At 24.5% G+C, this 20987-nt stretch overlaps 2 protein-coding genes across 6 annotated transcripts in view; one reads left to right on the top strand and one right to left on the bottom strand.

The window, feature by feature from the left end:
* The window catches only part of LOC126897570 (sex peptide receptor), a 133585-nt gene extending 130466 nt beyond the window's left edge, over positions 1 to 3119 (top strand). For all 5 annotated transcript variants that reach the window (XM_050671277.1, XM_050671279.1, XM_050671278.1 and 2 more), the window contains one exon: positions 142 to 3119. In XM_050671277.1, the coding sequence (XP_050527234.1) occupies positions 142 to 411 (270 nt within the window). In that variant the 3' untranslated portion in view covers positions 412 to 3119. The remainder of the gene's footprint in view (positions 1 to 141) is intronic.
* LOC126897573 (uncharacterized) overlaps positions 1 to 20987 on the bottom strand; it is a 29340-nt gene extending 8353 nt beyond the window's left edge. Inside the window, exon 1 of the mRNA XM_050671286.1 lies at positions 20630 to 20987. Within this exon, the coding sequence (XP_050527243.1) occupies positions 20630 to 20729 (100 nt within the window). The 5' untranslated portion in view covers positions 20730 to 20987. The remainder of the gene's footprint in view (positions 1 to 20629) is intronic.

The raw sequence follows: 20987 nt of genomic DNA, 5'->3' as shown, positions 1-20987 counted from the left end.
AAATGACCCATATTTAAAATTGAATAAATGCTAATAGTTTATTTTTTACGAAGTAATCATATGCAGGGGATAATATGTCAACATCTATAAGTTAGTAAAGCAGTTTGATAATTTACAAATATTTTATTATTTTATTGGTAGGTGTTACACATTATTTCCAGCAGCATCAAAGAAATTCTAGATTATTCAGTGGCCAACTTGTTAGTGTTATTCACAAATTTCTTCATAATTGTCAGTTACCCTATCAACTTCGCCATTTATTGTGGTATGTCCAGACAGTTTCGAGAGACTTTCAAAGAGCTGTTCATTAGAGGATCAGTACAAATCAACCGCAAACATGGAGTCGGAGGTAGTTCTCGTTACTCGTTAGTCAACGGCCCCAGGACGTGTACCAACGAGTCTTTGCTTTAAACTTAAGCACTACTTTAAAACAAAAGCCCAATACAGTATTGTTTTTGTCTATTGACTGTGTGTTTTTTTTCTCACTAAATCGTATTTTAGTCGTACCGACACACATAATCAGTGAAATGAAATATCAGAAATATATATTTAACTAGGTAGTAATACTTTAAGCACTCTTCGTCACTTTTCAAATACCCGTTTGTCTTTCTGCGCCGTTCAAAGACGGCGTTTGTTACATTTTGCCCTTGATTCACTAAATGTACAAAAACCAAACTTAAAAAAAAAAAACCTGAGTGATAGTTAAAATATATATTTAATTGACCTTCAACAAACACTATTTAATTAAAAATAATTTTGTTGTAATTTCACTAACATATTGTATTTATGTTCTTTCCACTTGTTCCGACATTAGAACGGACTGATCTCTAAAAAGAACAAAATAGTCTTGATGAAATTATGTACATATAATAAGATAATTAAGTTAATGTGGATTTTTTATAGAAAGTAATATATTAATTTATAGATATTGTAAACCTTATATGCTATGCACTGTATATTAACTACAGTATATATACTGTTGATAGATAATTTTAATCGATAGACATGTATATAATTGTTTAATAAGAACAATCAACTGTCATCGTGGAAAGGTGAAACTAGCTGATAGAAAATTTATTTTATTTTTTTTATTATTACTTGAAAATGTAAAAATGAAGTACTCTTTATGAATTAATGACTAAACTATTTATTCTTAAATAATAATAAAAACAAAACTTTACTTCAACAATTAAAAATTAAGAATAATCTACCACAGCAGATAACAAATTTAAAATATTTACCACATAAACATTAATTATGAAATAAACTTTAAATATAGATGAAACGGTGGTAATTAATAAAAAAGTTGTATTTACCACAAGCACAGACACAGCAGGAGTTTTTTTTTATTAGGAGAGAAGGTTATTTTACTATTTCTGTTATTTTAAAATAACTCCTATCGCCTCCTGTTATCTACACCCGATTTACTGTAAATACTTAATTTTTAGGTAATTAAAAATTTGATTAAAATTTTTTTTTAATAATAATAAAATGAAAAATAAAAATACCGCCGACCCTTAAATAATACACTTCTTCTCATTTCCTTATAAAATGCCGTCTTTTTTTCACAAAAGCGAATTTGTTATATGACATTAAGAAAAAAATTGATTGGAATGGTCGATAATAAAATCTATTTGAGTTATCCCGCCAAAACTATCTCACAGTAAATTACAGTCCACATAATTACAAAATATTTATTGTAATTATCAATACAAAAATAAATATAGTCGAAAAGTAGTTAAGAAATGTTAAGGGCAAATATGTCCTCTGTAGGTACCACATATGCCCGCTTATTCTTATCTAATATAAAATTAAAACATGAATAATTAAACATTAAATAAATGTCATTAAAATGAATCATTTCTCAATAATTTAAATAACGATATAAATTTAAAAATTCATAGAGCCAAATTTGAAAAAAATATTGTTTGAGTAATATTAATTTGACTTATGATTTACGTAAGTGATGTAAATATTTTACAATATTACTGTGATAAACCGTCTTCGTATCACTGACAGTTAAATAACCATCACGTGATTTTAATTACTGTTAAGTATCCATCAACACTAATATAAAAGAATTCCTCATTTCTGCTATGCTTGATCCCGTTTTTTTAAAAAATTTTCTTTTCATATTACATTAAATTTATAGTTTATTTGTGGTCGTATTTCTATACATTGAAAATAATCATACATGTTTAAGCAAAAATAATAATAATATGAAAAACATATGTCACGTCTAGAAGTTATATATCTCTACTAAACGTAACACAATAGTGTCTAGTTTTTTCAATCAGTCACTAGCAAAAAAAAGTATATAAAAAATATTAAAAAAAACATTTCACTCTAAAAATATATAAAAAATATCTTTTTTGAACGCAAAAGTTATAATCAGCCACTTTTTGTGTTGAAAACAAAATTGATTCGTTAAAAATACTTTCATGATATTACAAAAAGTTTTTTATTCGTGATTATGATTTTTTTTTACGTTAAAAATTATGTTTTATTAAAAAAATGTATTCAATTGCAACAAGTTAATTATAAATATTTTATCTATAGATAAATGTGTCTTTGATACTATTGATTTTAGCTATTTATATTAGTGTTTCAGGTAGATATTTATTTAAATAACCTACTAATTTGAACCGAAAAAAAAAATACCAGTTCATAAAGCAATAAACAAATGTTTCTAACCAACACATTAAATACTTTGTTGCTACCTAACGACGCGTGCCCATAAATAAAAAGAAGAACAAATTTAAGGGTGCAGTATAAAAAACTTACAATTTTTAAATAATCTATGTTCCATTTACATTTTTATAAATAAATAATAAAAATCACAGTGATCATATCACATACGTTTTCCGGCATAAAACTTCTTGCATGCACTCTTATTATTTACTATAAAAATTTTACATCAGTAAACAAATGATGGAAAAGGATACCTTAAAAAAAAGATATTGTCAGAACACTAAGTAATTTTATTCGTTTACTCAAGGGCATAACGTCGTTGACCGGATGAAATAACTAAGTAGGTAAACAACCCGGTGCAAAGAACAGTATCAAAAAATATATATATGACGCATTTATAAAAATAAAAAGGATATATGGTAATATTTTGTGAAAAAAAAACTCCCGGAGCACTCCTTACCTAAATACTGAAATCAAAACTAGAAAATACATTAATTAAACGGCAGAATAACTAGTTGACCAACTTGAGCTTAACTGTGAATTATAAATGACAAAAAGCGCGGAAAGTTTTCATTATCATTAATTAAGGGAGACGATACTGCTTACACGTTTGTCAGTTACGAAGTTTCAGTTTATTAAAGAGCAACCGGCGTCACAGATCAAATTAAGTTCCCGCAAGCATCCTGTCGCCATTTATAATAGGGTATATTAATCGATTGAACACGTCACACTTTCCATTATACTACTCTGGCCTTTCCTTTAGTTAAATTAGCTTTAGACTTGGAAACATTTAATATGAACAATATACACAGTATTACATATACACCACAAAGTACAAAAGGGTTTGAGAATTACTATGTGAATAATATCTAAGTAAAATTAAGATAATAAATTTTTGATAAACATTGAATAAATTTAAAAGTAATACATATTACAATTATATGTATATTTTACAAAAATATCTCACATAAATATTTTCCTAAAAAATTTTAAGTCACAGCACTTATTTGATACTTACTTTTAGTAGATATTCACTGATAGTATTTATTTTATCAGATGAAAGTTAAAAAAAAAACTAATGAGAATTTCTTGAAAAATAATTTTTTATGTAATTTTTTTGATTTGATTAACTGAATACTCAATGTCATCATTTATTATCTTAACTCTTAAGGACTGCCACTTAATTTACATAATATCATTTTAGTTTTTGCAATTTAACATTTTAATTAATGTATATTCAATTAATCCTAGTACTTATGGCTGAGTAAACGTCACTAGACTCTATCAATAAGTTCTTCGAGCAAAACTTACACCACTAAAATATTAACTTAGCAAAACACATTAACACTCCTTACTCTTGTTCAAATAGGATAAATATACACACTTTTGTACGGCGTATTGTATTTAAATTATATAATTTTAATTATTTCGATTAATAATTTAAAATTGTTAAACATACTATTGAGATGAATTTTAAACTGCTATTTCATGACATGAAAACCATAAGGTTCTATCAATATGCGTAAGAGTTGTAATTTGTTACTACATGGTAATTTTGATTGTTCTTTTTGCTTTTGATGTAATACATTACTGTCAAATTAGACGAACACATATTAGGTGACATGAATAGAATACTTATAATAATATCAACTGAGTTAATTATTTCTATGATGTATTATATAAATTAATACTTTCAATATTAATATTTTGACAAATGTGATTTTTTAACTTCCTACTAATAAAAATCTGCTGAAAAGAAAATATATAAGTAAATAATGTACTGTACTTTTCCCTGTATAAACATAAATATTATTTAATTGTAAATTTATAGTTATTACTCTATGATTTGTACATAATTTTTAAAAGTTAATGTTTTCAAAAGATTTAATATTTAATTTTTCGTTATTTGTAGTGTAACTTATTGATAAGTATTAAAAATTAATTCGTTATAATATTTTTAAGGTATTTAAACTGTAAGTCAATCATTAAAATGGTATTAATGTAATTTTATAGTACCTAAGAATATGTAGTAGAATATAATTTATAACACATGATTTTCTAGTGAGATTGTACTATTGTAAATGTTATGATTGTAAGATCTCATGTGATCTTTTTTTAGCATTCATGACATCGATATTTGTTCAAGAAATACTATTTAAGATCGTCGATAACTCATCTGAATTATCATATGTGTATACATATTATCATAAATTATTTAAGTGTAGTGTATTATTGTAATAATAAATATTTTAAATACTACCAAATATTAATTCTTTGAACATAAACAGTCTAAACAATATTCAATTTATATCATTGTTTCGAAAATGAGTAATAAAGGGTTGACATTTTTAAAATAACAACATTATTAATTAGAGCAATGAAATTAAAAAAATTAATTTAGTTAAACCCGAAAAAATTATAAATACTCGTGGCTAATTAATTGGGATATATCGGAGTAAGATGGCGATGTTAAACTTCTATGATTTTGCTTGACTTTTATGGATGAATTTAAAATATGAAATTTGCGTAAGAACTACAAAATGTAACCTAATACTACAATTTTTTTCAATCGTCCCTTCATTCTTCCAAAGGACGAAATATGAGTTTTCCTGAAAATTGTCATTTTTGTCAATTACCCCATAATTGGGAAAAGATTATGAAAATGATTGTTAAACTTAGTAACCTTAACTTTGTAAAAAAACCTAGAACAATGGAATCGTGCTATAGTTGGAACAAGTATAGATGATATTTAACAGTGTTTTTATCACTATCATAAAAAACCGTTCGCTGCAAATCTTTAGACAGTGTTTATTTTTTAGAAATAATTTTTAAATTATTCTAAAAGCAACATTAACTTATATTTCCTTAATTACATACTGATTATAAGTATAATACATAAATTAATACACTCTATAAAAATGAAATTTAGTAATAAATTGATTAATTCAATATTTTGTGTTGAAATTTTAAAAAGCTAAAAAAATTAAAAATATATTTAATTAAGAAAATAACTAGTCAATAACAACTTTTGAAGTAGTACTTTGGAATGATAAAAATAACATAACATACTTCACCTCCATTGTATATTATTAATATTTATAGCTTCCGAAATAAATGAGCAAAAGTTGTCATCAACCAATAATTTATTAATTTTTATTTTTATAAGCTAGTTAAATATGCATGTTACCATTTAAAAAAGTTGACACCCTTATTAGGTATAAAAAAAAATTATTTTAATATATAAATCAAGAAATATACTTCTTGTATTATACAGGGTGTTCAGTAAGTCAGGAAACGGGTTTCTATTGTTCTCATTGTTACAAACAATGAGAAAAATAGAAACCCGTTTCCTGACTTACTGAACACCCTGTATATGTATAATATACTAAAAAAGATTTTCTTAACATAAATATTACTTTAATGGATAAGAGTGGCTATTAAAAGAATCACTCTGTATTTCGTTAGATCAATTTGTCATAAGCCATTTTAACTAGAACATTTTTTTTTTTTTTTTGAAAGGGTAGTCCCATTCTTTTATTGCTAAAAGGATAATTAATATTTAACTAACACTAAAATAATTTTTTAAATATCAAACACAGTTTTATAGTCATTTTGGAGAAGCGATAAGTATCCCCATTTAATCCCCATCTCTTTTTAAGAAAATAAATTCAAGTATAAATTATAAATATTTTCAAGCAAAATTTTGAATTTTTTATAATAATAACCAAAAAAAAATTCTAACTACCAATGGTTTATAATAAATTATAATTAAGTTATTGTAATTAGTTAACTGACGAAGGTTAAAATAATAATATCAAGAAAATTAACTTTCTTTTTTTTTTTTTTGATAAATTAATATTTACTATTTTGCTTTACGTTTGTCATAGAGGTATCGAAATTCATAATAACTTTGTGTAATTTCTACATACAAATTACAATACTAAATTATTGAATATTAATTTTATATATAATAAAATTACTATAATAATTATTTATTTATTTATTATACATAAAACAATAAAACTTGTAAGCAGGATATAATAAAGGAAATAGAAGATGACGTTGCTTTTGGAATAATTAACAATTCCTTCTAACACAAAAAAAATTTAAACAAAATCAAAGATTAGCATAGAAACATTTTTATGGTAGTGATTTTAATTGTCTACTTTTAAAAAATCCATACTTGTTTTTTACTAATAATAATGTTAGCTCACCACACACACCCAGAGAAAAACCTCAATCTATATAATAAATTCATTGTTCAATTTGATAAATATATCATTACTATTGAATCAATGATATATTTATCAATATGATATTTTTTTTTCTTGTCTTGAACAATAATTATTTATAAGAATAGTTATTTTGTTCGTATTAATAAAACATTATCATAAACCCTTGATAAAATTTCTCTTTCAATTTTGATTGAGGTTTTTCTTTGGGTGTAGCTTATCAACTTAATTTTTTTTTTCTTTGAAACTAACCAGGAAAAGGCTTAAAGCAGAGAAATCTCAAATACTTAGTATTCACGTCCTAGAGCACTAATGAATGTTTACTAGACATCCACATTTATTTAATAAAACAGCATAGTTATGGTAGACACAACACTATTTTTCTCATCAATTCACAGTTACAAGTTAAATGATGATAATTATGTATGTGTTAAGCAAATCGATATACGAAACGTTGTTTCATGTTAAAAACTGTTAAATATTAGAACAATCATTTTGGAAGTTTATTAATTTCCAAGTAAAACTACTAAAATTATAAAAAAATTAATTAATTATATTTGACAATGTATTCCATTTGAAAATTGAATCATTTTCTTATTTTAAAATGTTACTAATACTTTTAAATATTAGTATAATATGTAAAAGTAGATGTAACTTCATAAGGCTTATCTATAACTAAAAGGATTTTTAGCATTCATTACTATATATATAGAGAAGGATGATTTTCTAATGAAAAATGTTATAAAATTTATTTTTTTATCTTGATCATTTCTATTGTCATTTATCACAATAAGAATATTAAATTGTATTTGTTCTTTTGTAAAATAGTAAAAATTAATAATCAACTTTTGGAAAAAAACCACAGAAATAATTAGAGCTGATTTTTTATGCATTTATAAGTTTTTTTTTTATCAACTTTGAAAGATCTCCAATATATGTAACTTGTCCTAGGATTATATAATGTGTCCTTAATTATTGACCACAATGAGTGGTCCTTAATTTTCAATATTAGATTTTTATTAATTTTATTCCCAAGTCGGTTCATATATGTATAAAAAAAAGTGTACAAAATTGGCAATCGATTGGTTAAGTTTAACCCGTGCCCATTAAAATTGAAGAACATTTTTTCACTGAATTAACCATTTTTTATCAGTTTTTAATTTATATTTCATTACAACTTATTCATATAAAAATATACATAAAACATTATTTGTAGATTATTTAATAAACAACATTTTTTATTCTACATAGTTTTTTTAATTAATGTATTTATTTTTTTCAAATTGATGATGAAGTATAAATCAATTTTGCCTAAAAAACATTTATTTCAAAATCATTATTGTAAATTTCGAAATCGAACTGTTTACCAGCATGAATATAACTTATTTATTTTTGAAATTATTCGTTTTTATTCGACATTGATGAATACAGATCCAAAAATTATGTTGATATTCCAAATCGTAAAACTGTTGGAACTGTTAAATTAATATCGATAAATACCAGTGGCTAAGAACCACAATTGTCTACATAGTTTTTTAAAGTTGAATAAGATATATTTTTATTTATATTTTGATAATTAATAAGACATTTCAAAAGTCTTGAGAAGGAATTAATGAAGCAATAAATGCACCAAACTATGCTTTAATACATAATCGAATAGAAATGTACAAATATTGCGCAATAATTTTTTTCAATTTTGATAGTTTAAATTAATCACGAAATATAAACATTTTTGGTAAACATATGGCTTTAGATATCCAACGAGCATAATAAATTGCTCTAGAATATTTAAAATATATACTACAAGTAGGAGTACCACCAAGATATACAACAGCCAGTCTAGCAATTCTGTTTAATTGATTATGGTTTTTTTTAATTTATCCATTTAAAAAACTAACTTATCGTTAAATTTTTTACTGATTATTATATCATCTAATCCAGTTTTAAAATTATAAATGTAAACTCTTGAGCAAAATTATTGAAACTGTTTAAAAATTTGAACATCTGGTCCAGACGAAACGACAGAATTTATATCAAATGTAGCTATAAGTATGATTTCATAAACATGATACCTAGATGGAAAATAAATAACATCTCATTCTAATATCTGTTTAAAAACTATACACGCTCCTTTTAGACGACTCATATTTGAAGGTTTTGTATGACAACACACAGCTTATACAATTTCCATAAGACCTCATTCCTCAAAAGCTAGAAACACTGCTTCTGTTTGACTTTAACCAGTTCCGGTTATAAGCTAAGGTACACTTAATTAATAGATTAATAGAAGTACGGTTAGTAATTAAATTATTTACGTCAACATCAAAAGCTTTTGCAGCTGCAGAAAATATATGCTGAAGTATGAGAAAATATATGAACTACATCACAACTATTTAATTTATACCTATCCAATTCACTTACAAGTTTCTATGTTATAAAGCGTTTTTTTCCTTTAATTTGAGGTACAGAAAGTTCTTGAAATTCAGATATTTTTTCAACAATATCTATTGATTTGTTAATATCCTCAATATCAGTATCGCTATTAGAATTTAGAGCTGATATTTTTTCACTGTTCTAGTACGTTCTAAAATAAATAAAATTTATGTAATATATTAAATTAATTATTGATTAATAAATTCAAATTTTACTTGACAATTCGATTTCATCATAAGCTCGTTTTTTTTTTAATTTTGTTTCCAAACGCTTTACTGTCTTCCTTAAATTTTTTTTTCATTTTTTCTATACCAAGCATACAGTGAACTCTGCCTTTTTTCTTTGAAATAATAAAACTTGCGGTCTATTTTAATTTTAATTACATTTATTGCATCATTGTGTGCAAAATTGAAAAGGGTATCCAACCCCACAACAAAACCAGCTTATTTTTTTAAAATTAATTTCTATTTCCTGTGATGCATGATTCTGTAATGATCTCCAAACATTATAAAGTGAATCTAACAATTTTATACTATTATAATCTTGTCTAACTGAAATTCGTACCTATTACAAAAATACAGTGATCATTTAAATAACAAATTTAGCACTTTCATGTAAGTTAGGTTTGACTTAACGCATATTGAAAAATAATACACGTAAAGCTTGTCTTTTTGAAGTTAATTTACTTCCAATAATTTGATTCACTTTCAATAATAAAAATTTTGTCTTGATCATGAATGATAATATTTGTTGTTGATATAGAAGCCACATTGAAAAATTATACCTTAGACTGTCTTATGTATTACTTTAGTAAGTATAATAACACTGACAATAAAACACTAATCGTTTGTGACATTAAATAATATGGAAAGCTATTTATAATTATAACTTCTGCACAAAAATTTAATTTTTTCAACTTAAGTTTTGAAAATGCCTGGGAATACTCCGAGCTTCAAACATATGCTAAAATAAATCTAATGTTATGCACTGTAAGATAATAAAAAAAAATTGTCCCGACGACTTATCTTCTATGTGAAAATGGTTACCGTAGTTAAGTATTAATACAATTTTTTTTTCATAAATATTTTATGTTTACTTCTCTCATTTGTTATACATTTTTTGAAAATCTGACTTTTAACCTAACCACAAGGGGATTCAAAATAACAATTTTTACACACAAATTAAACTTTTTCTAATCAAATTTTGAAAATTTCACGAAAATATTGATACTACTATTTAATCTCAAATTAAAGCTTATGTATTATACTATATTATGAAAAAAAAAAATTTTGAGTTATAGTGAACATGGTTATCATATTCGAAAATTTGCTATTTTTGTGTTAAAATTCTTGGTATTGTATTTAAATTTATTTTAATATACCATATAATGGGATACACTGATTTTCATGAATATTATAGAAAACTAATTGGCATAAAATATAAAGTTGAACTTATTTCAATTTTTTTAGCTTCGATGCGAATCGAAGAAGGTATTAATTTTACTATGATGTGTTTTTTTTTTTTTTATGTCTGTTGCCACTTTTTCTCAGCTCTCACTGGACCGATTTCTTTCGAAAATACGTCAAAAGATCACAAATCGTATCTAGTTGAAGACATTACCCTTCAAAATTGAAAAAATTTCCCTCGTTCCCCGTAAATGGGGGAAACCTACAAAAAAATTACAAATTTAAAAATCGCTGATTTTCGAAATTTTTTCAATTTTTTTTCTTAAAACTTCCATAACTTTTTGAAAAATCAACAAACCAACATAATTTTTTTTTATACTAAAACCTTAAATATCTACCTTTCATTTGATATCATATCAATTTTTTAAAATTAAACACTATCTACAGATTTGCATCGAAGCGTTTCTTATGATAGTGATTTTAATCACTTTCAGATTAAATCTATACTGGACCTAACTATGTAATGTCTCCAATATGCCGCGACCCCACTGTGTTACCGTTTTTTTTTTTCTTTTGAGTCGAAAAAATTAATTATAACATTTGAATTAGCTTAAATTGCCAACTTTATCAAAAAACGAATGCGATGAACGTTTGCCTATTCAGTAAATATCATTGTCTGCGGCAATAATTTTTTTGCAATTTTTTATTGATTCTTTTTGATTTAAAATTTTGCTTTTGACTTCCACCAATTTCTTAAAATTAATCACTATCTATAGATGTGCATCGAAGCGTTTCTTTTGATAGTGATTTTAATCACTGTCAGATATCATCTATACAAGTTCTAACTATGCCACGTTCCCACTGTCTCGGTTTTTTTTTTTAGTTTTGGTGTTATATAATCAATGATTTTTAGTATTCCCAAACCAATTATTGTAAAGAATTTCACGTTTATTAAATAAATACATAAAGTAATAATTATAGTAGTTTAAATTATATATTACATCCTTTAATCGTATCTTTATAAATATTTTCAATAAAATATTGGCAAGGCTAAAAAAAATTTATTTGATCAAAACATGTTTCATAACACTTAGGGCCGGGGACACGGGTTAAACTTAATTAATCGACATCCAATTTTATACATATTATTTTGATACCTATTGAAACCACTTAAGAGGGTAAGACTGAAAAATGAAAAAATATCTATATGTTGGAGAACCACTAAATTATACAAAGTATATTAAGGCAGAAAAGTTTTTAGTTTTAAGAGGAATTAACCTAATTAATCACCTCTAAAACTATAAAATCGAAAAAAACACATCACGAAGTTTCCTAGTCAAATAATAAAAATGTTTACTGGCTGATGATTGTGTGTTTGGATTAACTTTACAATTTTTTTAAATGCATATAATTCACAACCCTGAAAATAATAAATAACTATACGGTTAACATCCAATGTCTATTGATATTATTTTATCTTATCATTAATATAATATTGCCATATATATATACAGGTGCTATCCGAGAGATATATTATTGTATTGTTCAATAAATTTTTCAGTAACTTATAGCAATACAAAGTAGAAAATATATAATATTACAAAAATAGTATGATTTTAAATACGGTAAAATTTTATTTTTACAAAATATTATACATTATATAAACTTAAATATAAGATATATATAATGATCAAATATTTTCAACATTTTTAGCTATTCATACAAAAATTGCTATTTTAAATTCCTTCGTGGGCAAGTAAAGAGTTCAATTTGAAAATTATATATGCCTAATAAAAGAAATTATATACACATTATTGTAGGAAATGTTTATAAAAAATATATTTTTGATTTATTACAGCTATGGAACTTTTGAGTAATAATAGTTTATAATATATCAAAATTTATAATGGGGATTTCCCCATTTATGAGGATTGTGGAATAATTTTTTAAGATTTTGAATATAATGTCTTTTGATCGTTGAACAAAATCGTTCCAGTAGGAACTAAGAATTTGTGGTAACGGACACAAAAAATAACATTCTAATAAAATTAACACGTTCTCATTTTCTCATTAAAGCTAAAGCGTGAATGAATGAATGTCATTATAAAGACAGTAAAAAAAATTAACTTTAAAAAACGATCAATAATATGTCCATAACATTGATTCTCCTTCAATAATATTCTAAGACATTTATACATGAAAAATCAAACTAAAATTTTAAATGAATTTTTAAGCGTAAAATACCATAAATATATGTTTATAAGTTTGAAAAAAAGTATATTGGTCATAATATATAATAAACTATAAATTTAAATATGTCACTAATATTTTTATTAGTTATTCATAAATTTTCTACTTTGATAAATATCACTCTTGGTCTTCAAGAATATCGTAGCTTACCTACACGTAAAAATGAATATATTCCCCTTAATTTAATGAAATGTTAGATAAATTTTTTCATAATTTAATATTTTTATCATATTTTAAATTTGAAAACTTTATCAGCAATTTTATCGCGCTCACATCTCTAATTTATATATAAGCATGATAAACACAACACATCAAACATATATATCTCGATCATATTATCATGACTAACCGGTTATTATTTATCAGCTTTACGTCTATCGGTTTGTATCGTGACATTCGAATGATTATAATGCTCAATATTTATACTTTTATTAAAATTCATATTGCTCTTATAACTATTGTGTAGAAAATTAATATAAAATTCACACTTAAAAGCTAAATTTTATTAAAGTTATACTAAATACATTTGTAATAAATTTATGAACTACCTATGTCGATATTTTTTTTCCGTGTAAATTTCAATCAACATACTTAAATGTTATGATTAGATAAATAGTGCCTTCTTACATTTCTTAGGTAATCACTATTATTAAACCCCAACTTTTATTCATACTACAGATCAATATCTTTAAATTTTGAAACATATTTTTTGTTATGTAGTGAACTTTATCAATAATAAACTGGGCAGTGAAATGTCTTTTGAAAAAGTCAATGAAAATATTGGTGAAGTAGCTAAAGTAAGTTTTACATAGTAATAATATACGAATATATCTGTTTGTCCATAAATAATTTACTGTAGCACATAATATGTCTAAGATTTTAGGAATTTCACCAGAATTGATTTAAGGTATAGTGCCTTAGTTAGATGCGCATACATCGAAAATAAAAGCAATTAACACCCCAACACTTGAATAATGTCCTACTTAAGCGTAATCTCANAATTCTCGATCGAAAATAAAAGCAATTAACACCCCAACACTTGAATAATGTCCTACTTAAGCGTAATCTCAGAGATACTTAAAAACGTTATATGTATTATTATATCATAGCCCTAGATCAAAACTATCATGACTCAAAAAAATTTTAATTTTAAAAAACATTCAAAAGAGATATCTAATAATCTTTTTTTCACATTCCTAAATCAAAAAATATTAAATTTTGTTGAGTTGTGACAATTTTAACCTAGTAATATAATATTCATAGTTTACTATACTCCTAAAAATTTTCCATGCTTGATTATATTAACGTATTTTAATTCAATATCATAATTATTGTTCTAAAACAGACGCAACAGTGTCATTTGCGGTTTGCAAGGAACACATTTGCGTACAAAAAATCCTGTTTTATAATTTTTGGCGCCAATAGTTTTAGGTAATTCCCTCTACTACCAACACTTCCCAAAAAACCCTTACAAATTTCCTAGAAATCTGTGTAGTATAAATGCGTTAAAAAGAAAAAATTAAAATAATACCCCTCGATAAACATCTTTTTACACTCTATACAGTTTTTTTCGAGAGGTTGCCCTGTTTAACTGCATATACCCAGTTTCAATTTTAAAACATAATAGAAAAATACTACAAATACTCACTAAAACTACATAGTTTTTCAGTATATGTTCCTATACTTTTAAATAAAAAAAAAACATTTTACTACCACCTTTATTTTTGTATATTTAACAAGTAAGTTTTTGTATTTTTTTCAACACATTTCTCTTTTACAATACAGGAATCAAATGAAAAAAGGTATCTTCGATTTAAGGCTCGCTTAAAAATCTCTATTAGAGCCTATACTATATAAGTTATTTTTTACGAAAACACTACTGACTCTAGGAGATAGCTTAAGTTAAATCGAACGAACACCCCTCCCCTAGAAAACGCCTAGAATGCCTGTACAATTATATTATAAACCAATAGGAAACAAGCCAAAAATCCAAAATTTAATAGAAATTTAAAACAAAAAAAAAACCCAGCACAGTGGGGTCGTGACATAGTTGGATCCAGTATAGATGATATCTGACAGTGATCAAAATCACTATCATAAAAAACGCTTCGATGCAAATCTGTAGATAGTGTTTAATTTAAAAAAAAAATTTATCAAAAAAGTAGGTCAAGTGAGAGCTAAGAAAATAAATGATAGCTACAAAAAAACCACATAGTAAGATAATATTAATATGAATTTCTTCTTACGAGAGTAGACTACAATAATGGGATCCTTGATATTTATTGAAGTTATTGAATCTAAATGAGATAAAAATCAAATGAGTTAAACGTTTTTTTCTAACTCAAGAAGAATTAAGAAAAAATTCAGTGCCACAGGCGTGAAAGACCCAAGTGTTACCGTCTCAGAAACCGTACGTCGCATTCACTTAATAAAAATGGAAATTTAGCTAGTTTAAATTTTAAAGTTATTTTTCTCGACTTCAAAGAAACAAAAAAATTTAAATATGTTTAACTTTTTATACTATTTCCATTAGATTGATGTAATATTTATGAAAATCAGTGTAATCACTTTATAATAAAATAAAATACAAAACCAAGAATTTTAACACAAAAATAGCAAATTTTTGAATACGGTAGCTATTTTCACCACGAAGACAAAATAAAATCCGAAATTTTTTTTTTTAATATTAAAGTATATTACATAAGCTTTAATTTAAGACATATATAAAAGTATCAGTATTTTCGGAGCACTTTCAAAAATTAAGTTGGAAAAGTTCTACTTTCTATATGTATTTTAAAGATTTGAACCCCCCCTGTATTAGGGGAACTGTTCCAATTTAAAAAAATTATAATAATCCATACATTTTTTAAAAAGTTATAACATTATAAAGTTAAAAATATAAAAACCAATATTTTTACAAAAATCGTATTTTTCTTATTAATATTGATGTCTGTTTTCACCATGAAAACAAAATAAAGTCCGAATTTTTTTTTTAATATGAAAGTATATTACATAAGCTTTAATTTAAGATATATATTAAAGTGTCAGTATTTCCAGAACACTTTTAAAAGTTAAGTTAAAAAAGTTAGTTTTTGTGAAAAAGTTATTATTTTGAATCCCTGTGGGCAGGAAAAGGGTCAAATTTATAAAAAAAATACATCAAATGGTAGGTAAAGACATGCATCTATAAAAAAAAATTATTTTGATTTGTTCATTTTTGAAAAAGTTATGGCAGTTTTAAGTAAAAAAATTCGAAAATAAGCAATTTTTAAATTTGTAATTTTTTTGGAGATTTCCCCCAATTACTGGAAACAAAGGAAATTTTTTCAATTTTTGAGGGTAAAGTCTTCGACTAGATACGATTTGTGATCTTTTGACGTATCGTTGAAAGAAATCCGTTTGGTAAGAGCTGATAAAAGTGGTAACAGACACAAAAAAAAAAAATAATATATAAAAAAAAAAACACATAGTAAAATTAATACCTTCTCAGCTTCGCATCGAAGCTAAAATTTATTAAAACCTTTTTATAAGAATTCAATTAAATTTATGACTAGCTAGTTTTGATATATTTTGTTCGCTCATAAATGTAAACTTATAAATCTAATACCTGAACAAAACTTAAATTTTATTAAACTGTTATTTTTTTAAGTTATGCTCAAATATGGCAAGAGAATTGCAAAAATTAGAACAAGAAAATTTTGAATTTAAAAAAACAAATAAAATATTACGAAAAGAAAACAGAAATTTGTATGAATCTTTGCAGAAAATAATTAAACAGAATAACGAATATAAACAGACTCTTATTATACATAATGAAACTCTAGGTAAGATTACACAGTTCGGAAAAATGTATAGAATATTTATGAAAATTATTCCCATGGGATTTTTGATGCTAACTGCTAATGTATCGTTAGTATTTTCTACTATCAATATTTTAGTTTTGAGTATTTGTAAAATTAATGATTTTACAGACAAATTCATTTATAGAAATCAACTTAAATATTAACGTTATTAATAATAAGAACATAAACTTAAATAAAAAAAGAATTATAAAGAATAGTTCAACTTTACCTTTTTTAAAACTACTGTAAAACTTGACTTTAATAGATCATGACACAGTTAAAAATTAAATGAATGATGTTAAATTTTGCGCAAATTATGATCAATATATTAGAAAATAATCAGAGGATATTAAAAAAAAAAATCTTTTTTTTTCAAATTACATTTTGTGTGTAAATACAGTAATTCAAAAATACTAAAATTGTGGCTAATATACTAATTATAGAAAAATTTAATGACACATTCCAAATGAGCATCAAAAAATCTATCGGTAACAGAAAAAAATATTCATAAATATTATATGAATCAAATTTTACCAAAAAATGATATACATACTGTATAGTTTATATATATGTATATATATATACATAATAAACTATAAGGCGTCCTTATAATTTTAATTTGTTTAATATTTCCAGAAGAAAACCGATCTTTGAAAGAAAAATTAAATACAATAAATTATATAGATAATTAATAAATACCTATGTTAAAACAATATTCTATTTAAAATAAATACATTTTTTTAAAGTATTTGCTGTATATTAATTCTTTTTTTATTATTAGTCAACAGGTGATCCATCATTTTTTCATACAGGAATTTATACATCTGACATTTTTTTACTCGCTCCAATTTATATCTTTTGTACTTTATATCTAGTAATTAATTTCATCATGGGGTTTATGAACTCCTATCCTGCCTCTAAACTACCCTTCCTTCAATCCTTCCATAGTTATTTCGGCGTAATGCCGCCTTTCTTTATAGCTTTTTACTTAGTTTGTACACTAGATCCATATTATACGAGTTATTTATAGACAAAGTATATTTTCCCAATGTCGTATATAGCCAATTGCTTGGCATATACGTATATTGCATTATAATGTAATTGATTATTATCAATGAAAAATTTATAATCTGTATTTTATATTACTTGTAAACAAACAAATAACTTATCTATCATAACATGTACACTGTTCAACACAATTTCTTATTATTTATAAATATGTCAATTTATCCATTGTTAAATATGGTATTTCAATATAATAATCATGTAATGTATAATCATGTCTTGTACATTATCACGTTACATGGTATCCTTGAACTAGCCTGCCGTTCCGCTGCCTTAAAGAAGTTTTAATAACCTAGCGTGATTTCTACTGTATAAATTAAGCACTACCAAAGGTATTCGTGAACAGGCTTGCCATTCCGTTGCCATTGAGCATATTACTAGATACCAACCAGACTGTACTTTATTACATCTCAGCAAAGAAATATTACGTTTATTATATTTATATCTACTTGTCTTTGTTGTTTATTTGGGACCAAATATCCAACCTTGGTTAAAATATCCATACAATCTATACAAACATTTTTACCATATATAATTTATTTATGTTATTTTAAATTATAACACCGAGGTCCGTCATTAAGAGTTACTATATTTTAGGAATATTAAATCAACCCTTTATAACTCGACGTTCAAAGGCTTCTTTATCTATTTTTCAAACAAAAAATGTAGAAAATTGAAGATTTTGGCAATATAATTTAAATTTCTTTTTATAGAACAATGTTCTTTCTCTTCAAGGAAATTTATCATGTTACCAAAAACTTTTTTTTTCAGTAGTAATTTAAAAACGGTAGCACAGTGGGGTTGCGGCAAAGTGTGGCATAGTTGAGATAAGTATAGATAATATATTAAAAAATTTTATTTTATAATATCAATTCAAACTTGCAAGTTTGACATTTTTAAATTATAAATTTTCATAAATATCAAATTTTAAGGACCAAAAAAATAGATTACACGTGACATTTTGAATCGAAATAATGTTGCATGGATTATTTTTAACATACTAAAAATGTAAATAATTTTTTTTATAAATTAGAAATAATCTTAAAAAAAGAGGCGATTGAAATTAATCGAATTGCAGATTTGAAATCAGTGTAAAAAAATGGTTAAGACAAGTATTTTGGTTAATGCTGAATAAAAAAATTTTCATTTTAGTGATATAATTTTACTGTGTAATTTAGTATAAAAACAAATTTTTTTGTGGGGGCTTAATAATTTCATTTTATTTTTCAGATTGAGTTTTTACCAGTTGTTGCTGTATATCTACTAATTTTAAAAGTTCTTTCTCTAATTTTTTAAATCTCCTCATACATTACTTTGTTAAAAAGAGGAATAATAAAAATGTTATAATAAAAAACCTAATCTAAGAATAGAATTTTGTATGAATAAATAACATTTAAGTCTTACCTCAACTATGTATTTAATAATATATTTTAAAACAAAAAATATTAACAAGACTATCGCGAAATATTTTTGGTCTGATATCAAATAATATATATTATATAACATAGTGACCAAAATTAAAACAGTTTATTTTTATTAAAAGTTATTTTTTCGATATTTTAAAAATAATCGATATCGTGGGAAAAATGAAAAAAGTCGGCGATATCGATAACGACAAATCGAACTATCCATATCGTTGACAAACTCTGTTATATAACGGAACAATCGTTGAATTTTATATTTATCAGTTCTTTGTCGTTAACTGCGCGGCAAAAAAATCGTGATAAAACGGTTACGAATATCAATATCTTGCGACCTGTAGGAAAATCAATGGTTCAGTATGACATATTTATTGTTTACTCAATTAATCGAAAAACGTTAGTTTTAAAATATATTGTCCAAAATAAATAAAATTTTAGACGACAAGGAGTACAATTTTAATAGACTGCCCAGTAATTTAGATTTCTAATTTAGTTTATTTTAAGTTTACAGTCATTAATTCAGTGGCAGTGGATCGATCATGGATTTTTAGTTTATAAAAATATTTTAACAGATTGTTGTCGATTTTTCAAATTTTGAAATATAAGCAAAATTATTATCAACCAATGTAATTTGGATATTTAAAATTTATAATAAACGACCATATAATGTATATAACATAACAATTTAGTTTTTATTTATACATTATTTTTAATCTTTACATGCAAACTAACAGAATCTAGCAATAAATTATTAGCAATAATATTTAGTAAAAATTGTAATATGATCGAGCTATTTCAGCTATAGCAATAAAACGATCGGTTCAATGAAATTTTTACTTATTACTTTTATATTGTAAAATTTAATTTTAAACAAATGTTGTGTGAAATATTAGATTGTATCACATATGGTTCGCCAGATATGATGAAATATTCGTAAATATGTAAATTTCGACAATTTTACGAAATATTACGTATTTTAACATTTTTCTGTAAAACTAATGAATTTAGAAGAAAAACTGTTAGAACTTAATTTATACAAAACAATTAGATTTACAATTTAGTTATCATAATTTTTTTTGTGAGAACGCTAATTTATGAGTTAATTGCTGAAAACTATAAAACTACCCTTTTTGGCCAATTTTCAACCTCAAGTTACAACTGTTTAAACTTATCTGATCGGCCTGAAATTTTTTGTAGCCATTTTTTATATATATACACGCAAATTTGGCAGGTGAGCATGTAAAATTTCCAAAATTTTAAATATAGGGATATCCTAGTATTTATCATACCTTTTTTCGAAGATCTAAAGTCTTCGACACAATTTCTACATATTTTACGTTGTATCCACGATTTGTTTTGATTCCTAAATAAATTTTTCAAAATATTCATGTTTGCACTTTTTACAAAACAGTGATATTTTGAATTTGTTTTTCCACTATAAACTCACTATAAATATAAAAAAAATTATCAAAAATGTTAACACATCGTCTTTCTTCTTTAAAATATGATTAAAAAATAATTTTGTTATAAAATATAAAAAAAACACTTGTTTAAGATATTGTGTACTGTAGTTATGCTTCTATGTCTTTAATATTAAAATTATTAAAGAATTACTAGGTACCTATTTTTATCATATACAATAATTGA

Source organism: Daktulosphaira vitifoliae, unplaced genomic scaffold, assembly GCF_025091365.1.
Source record: "Daktulosphaira vitifoliae isolate Bord-2020 unplaced genomic scaffold, ASM2509136v1 Scaffold_2, whole genome shotgun sequence".
Taxonomy (NCBI): Eukaryota; Metazoa; Arthropoda; class Insecta; order Hemiptera; family Phylloxeridae; genus Daktulosphaira; species Daktulosphaira vitifoliae.
This window is presented reverse-complemented; position numbering and strand designations above follow the sequence as displayed.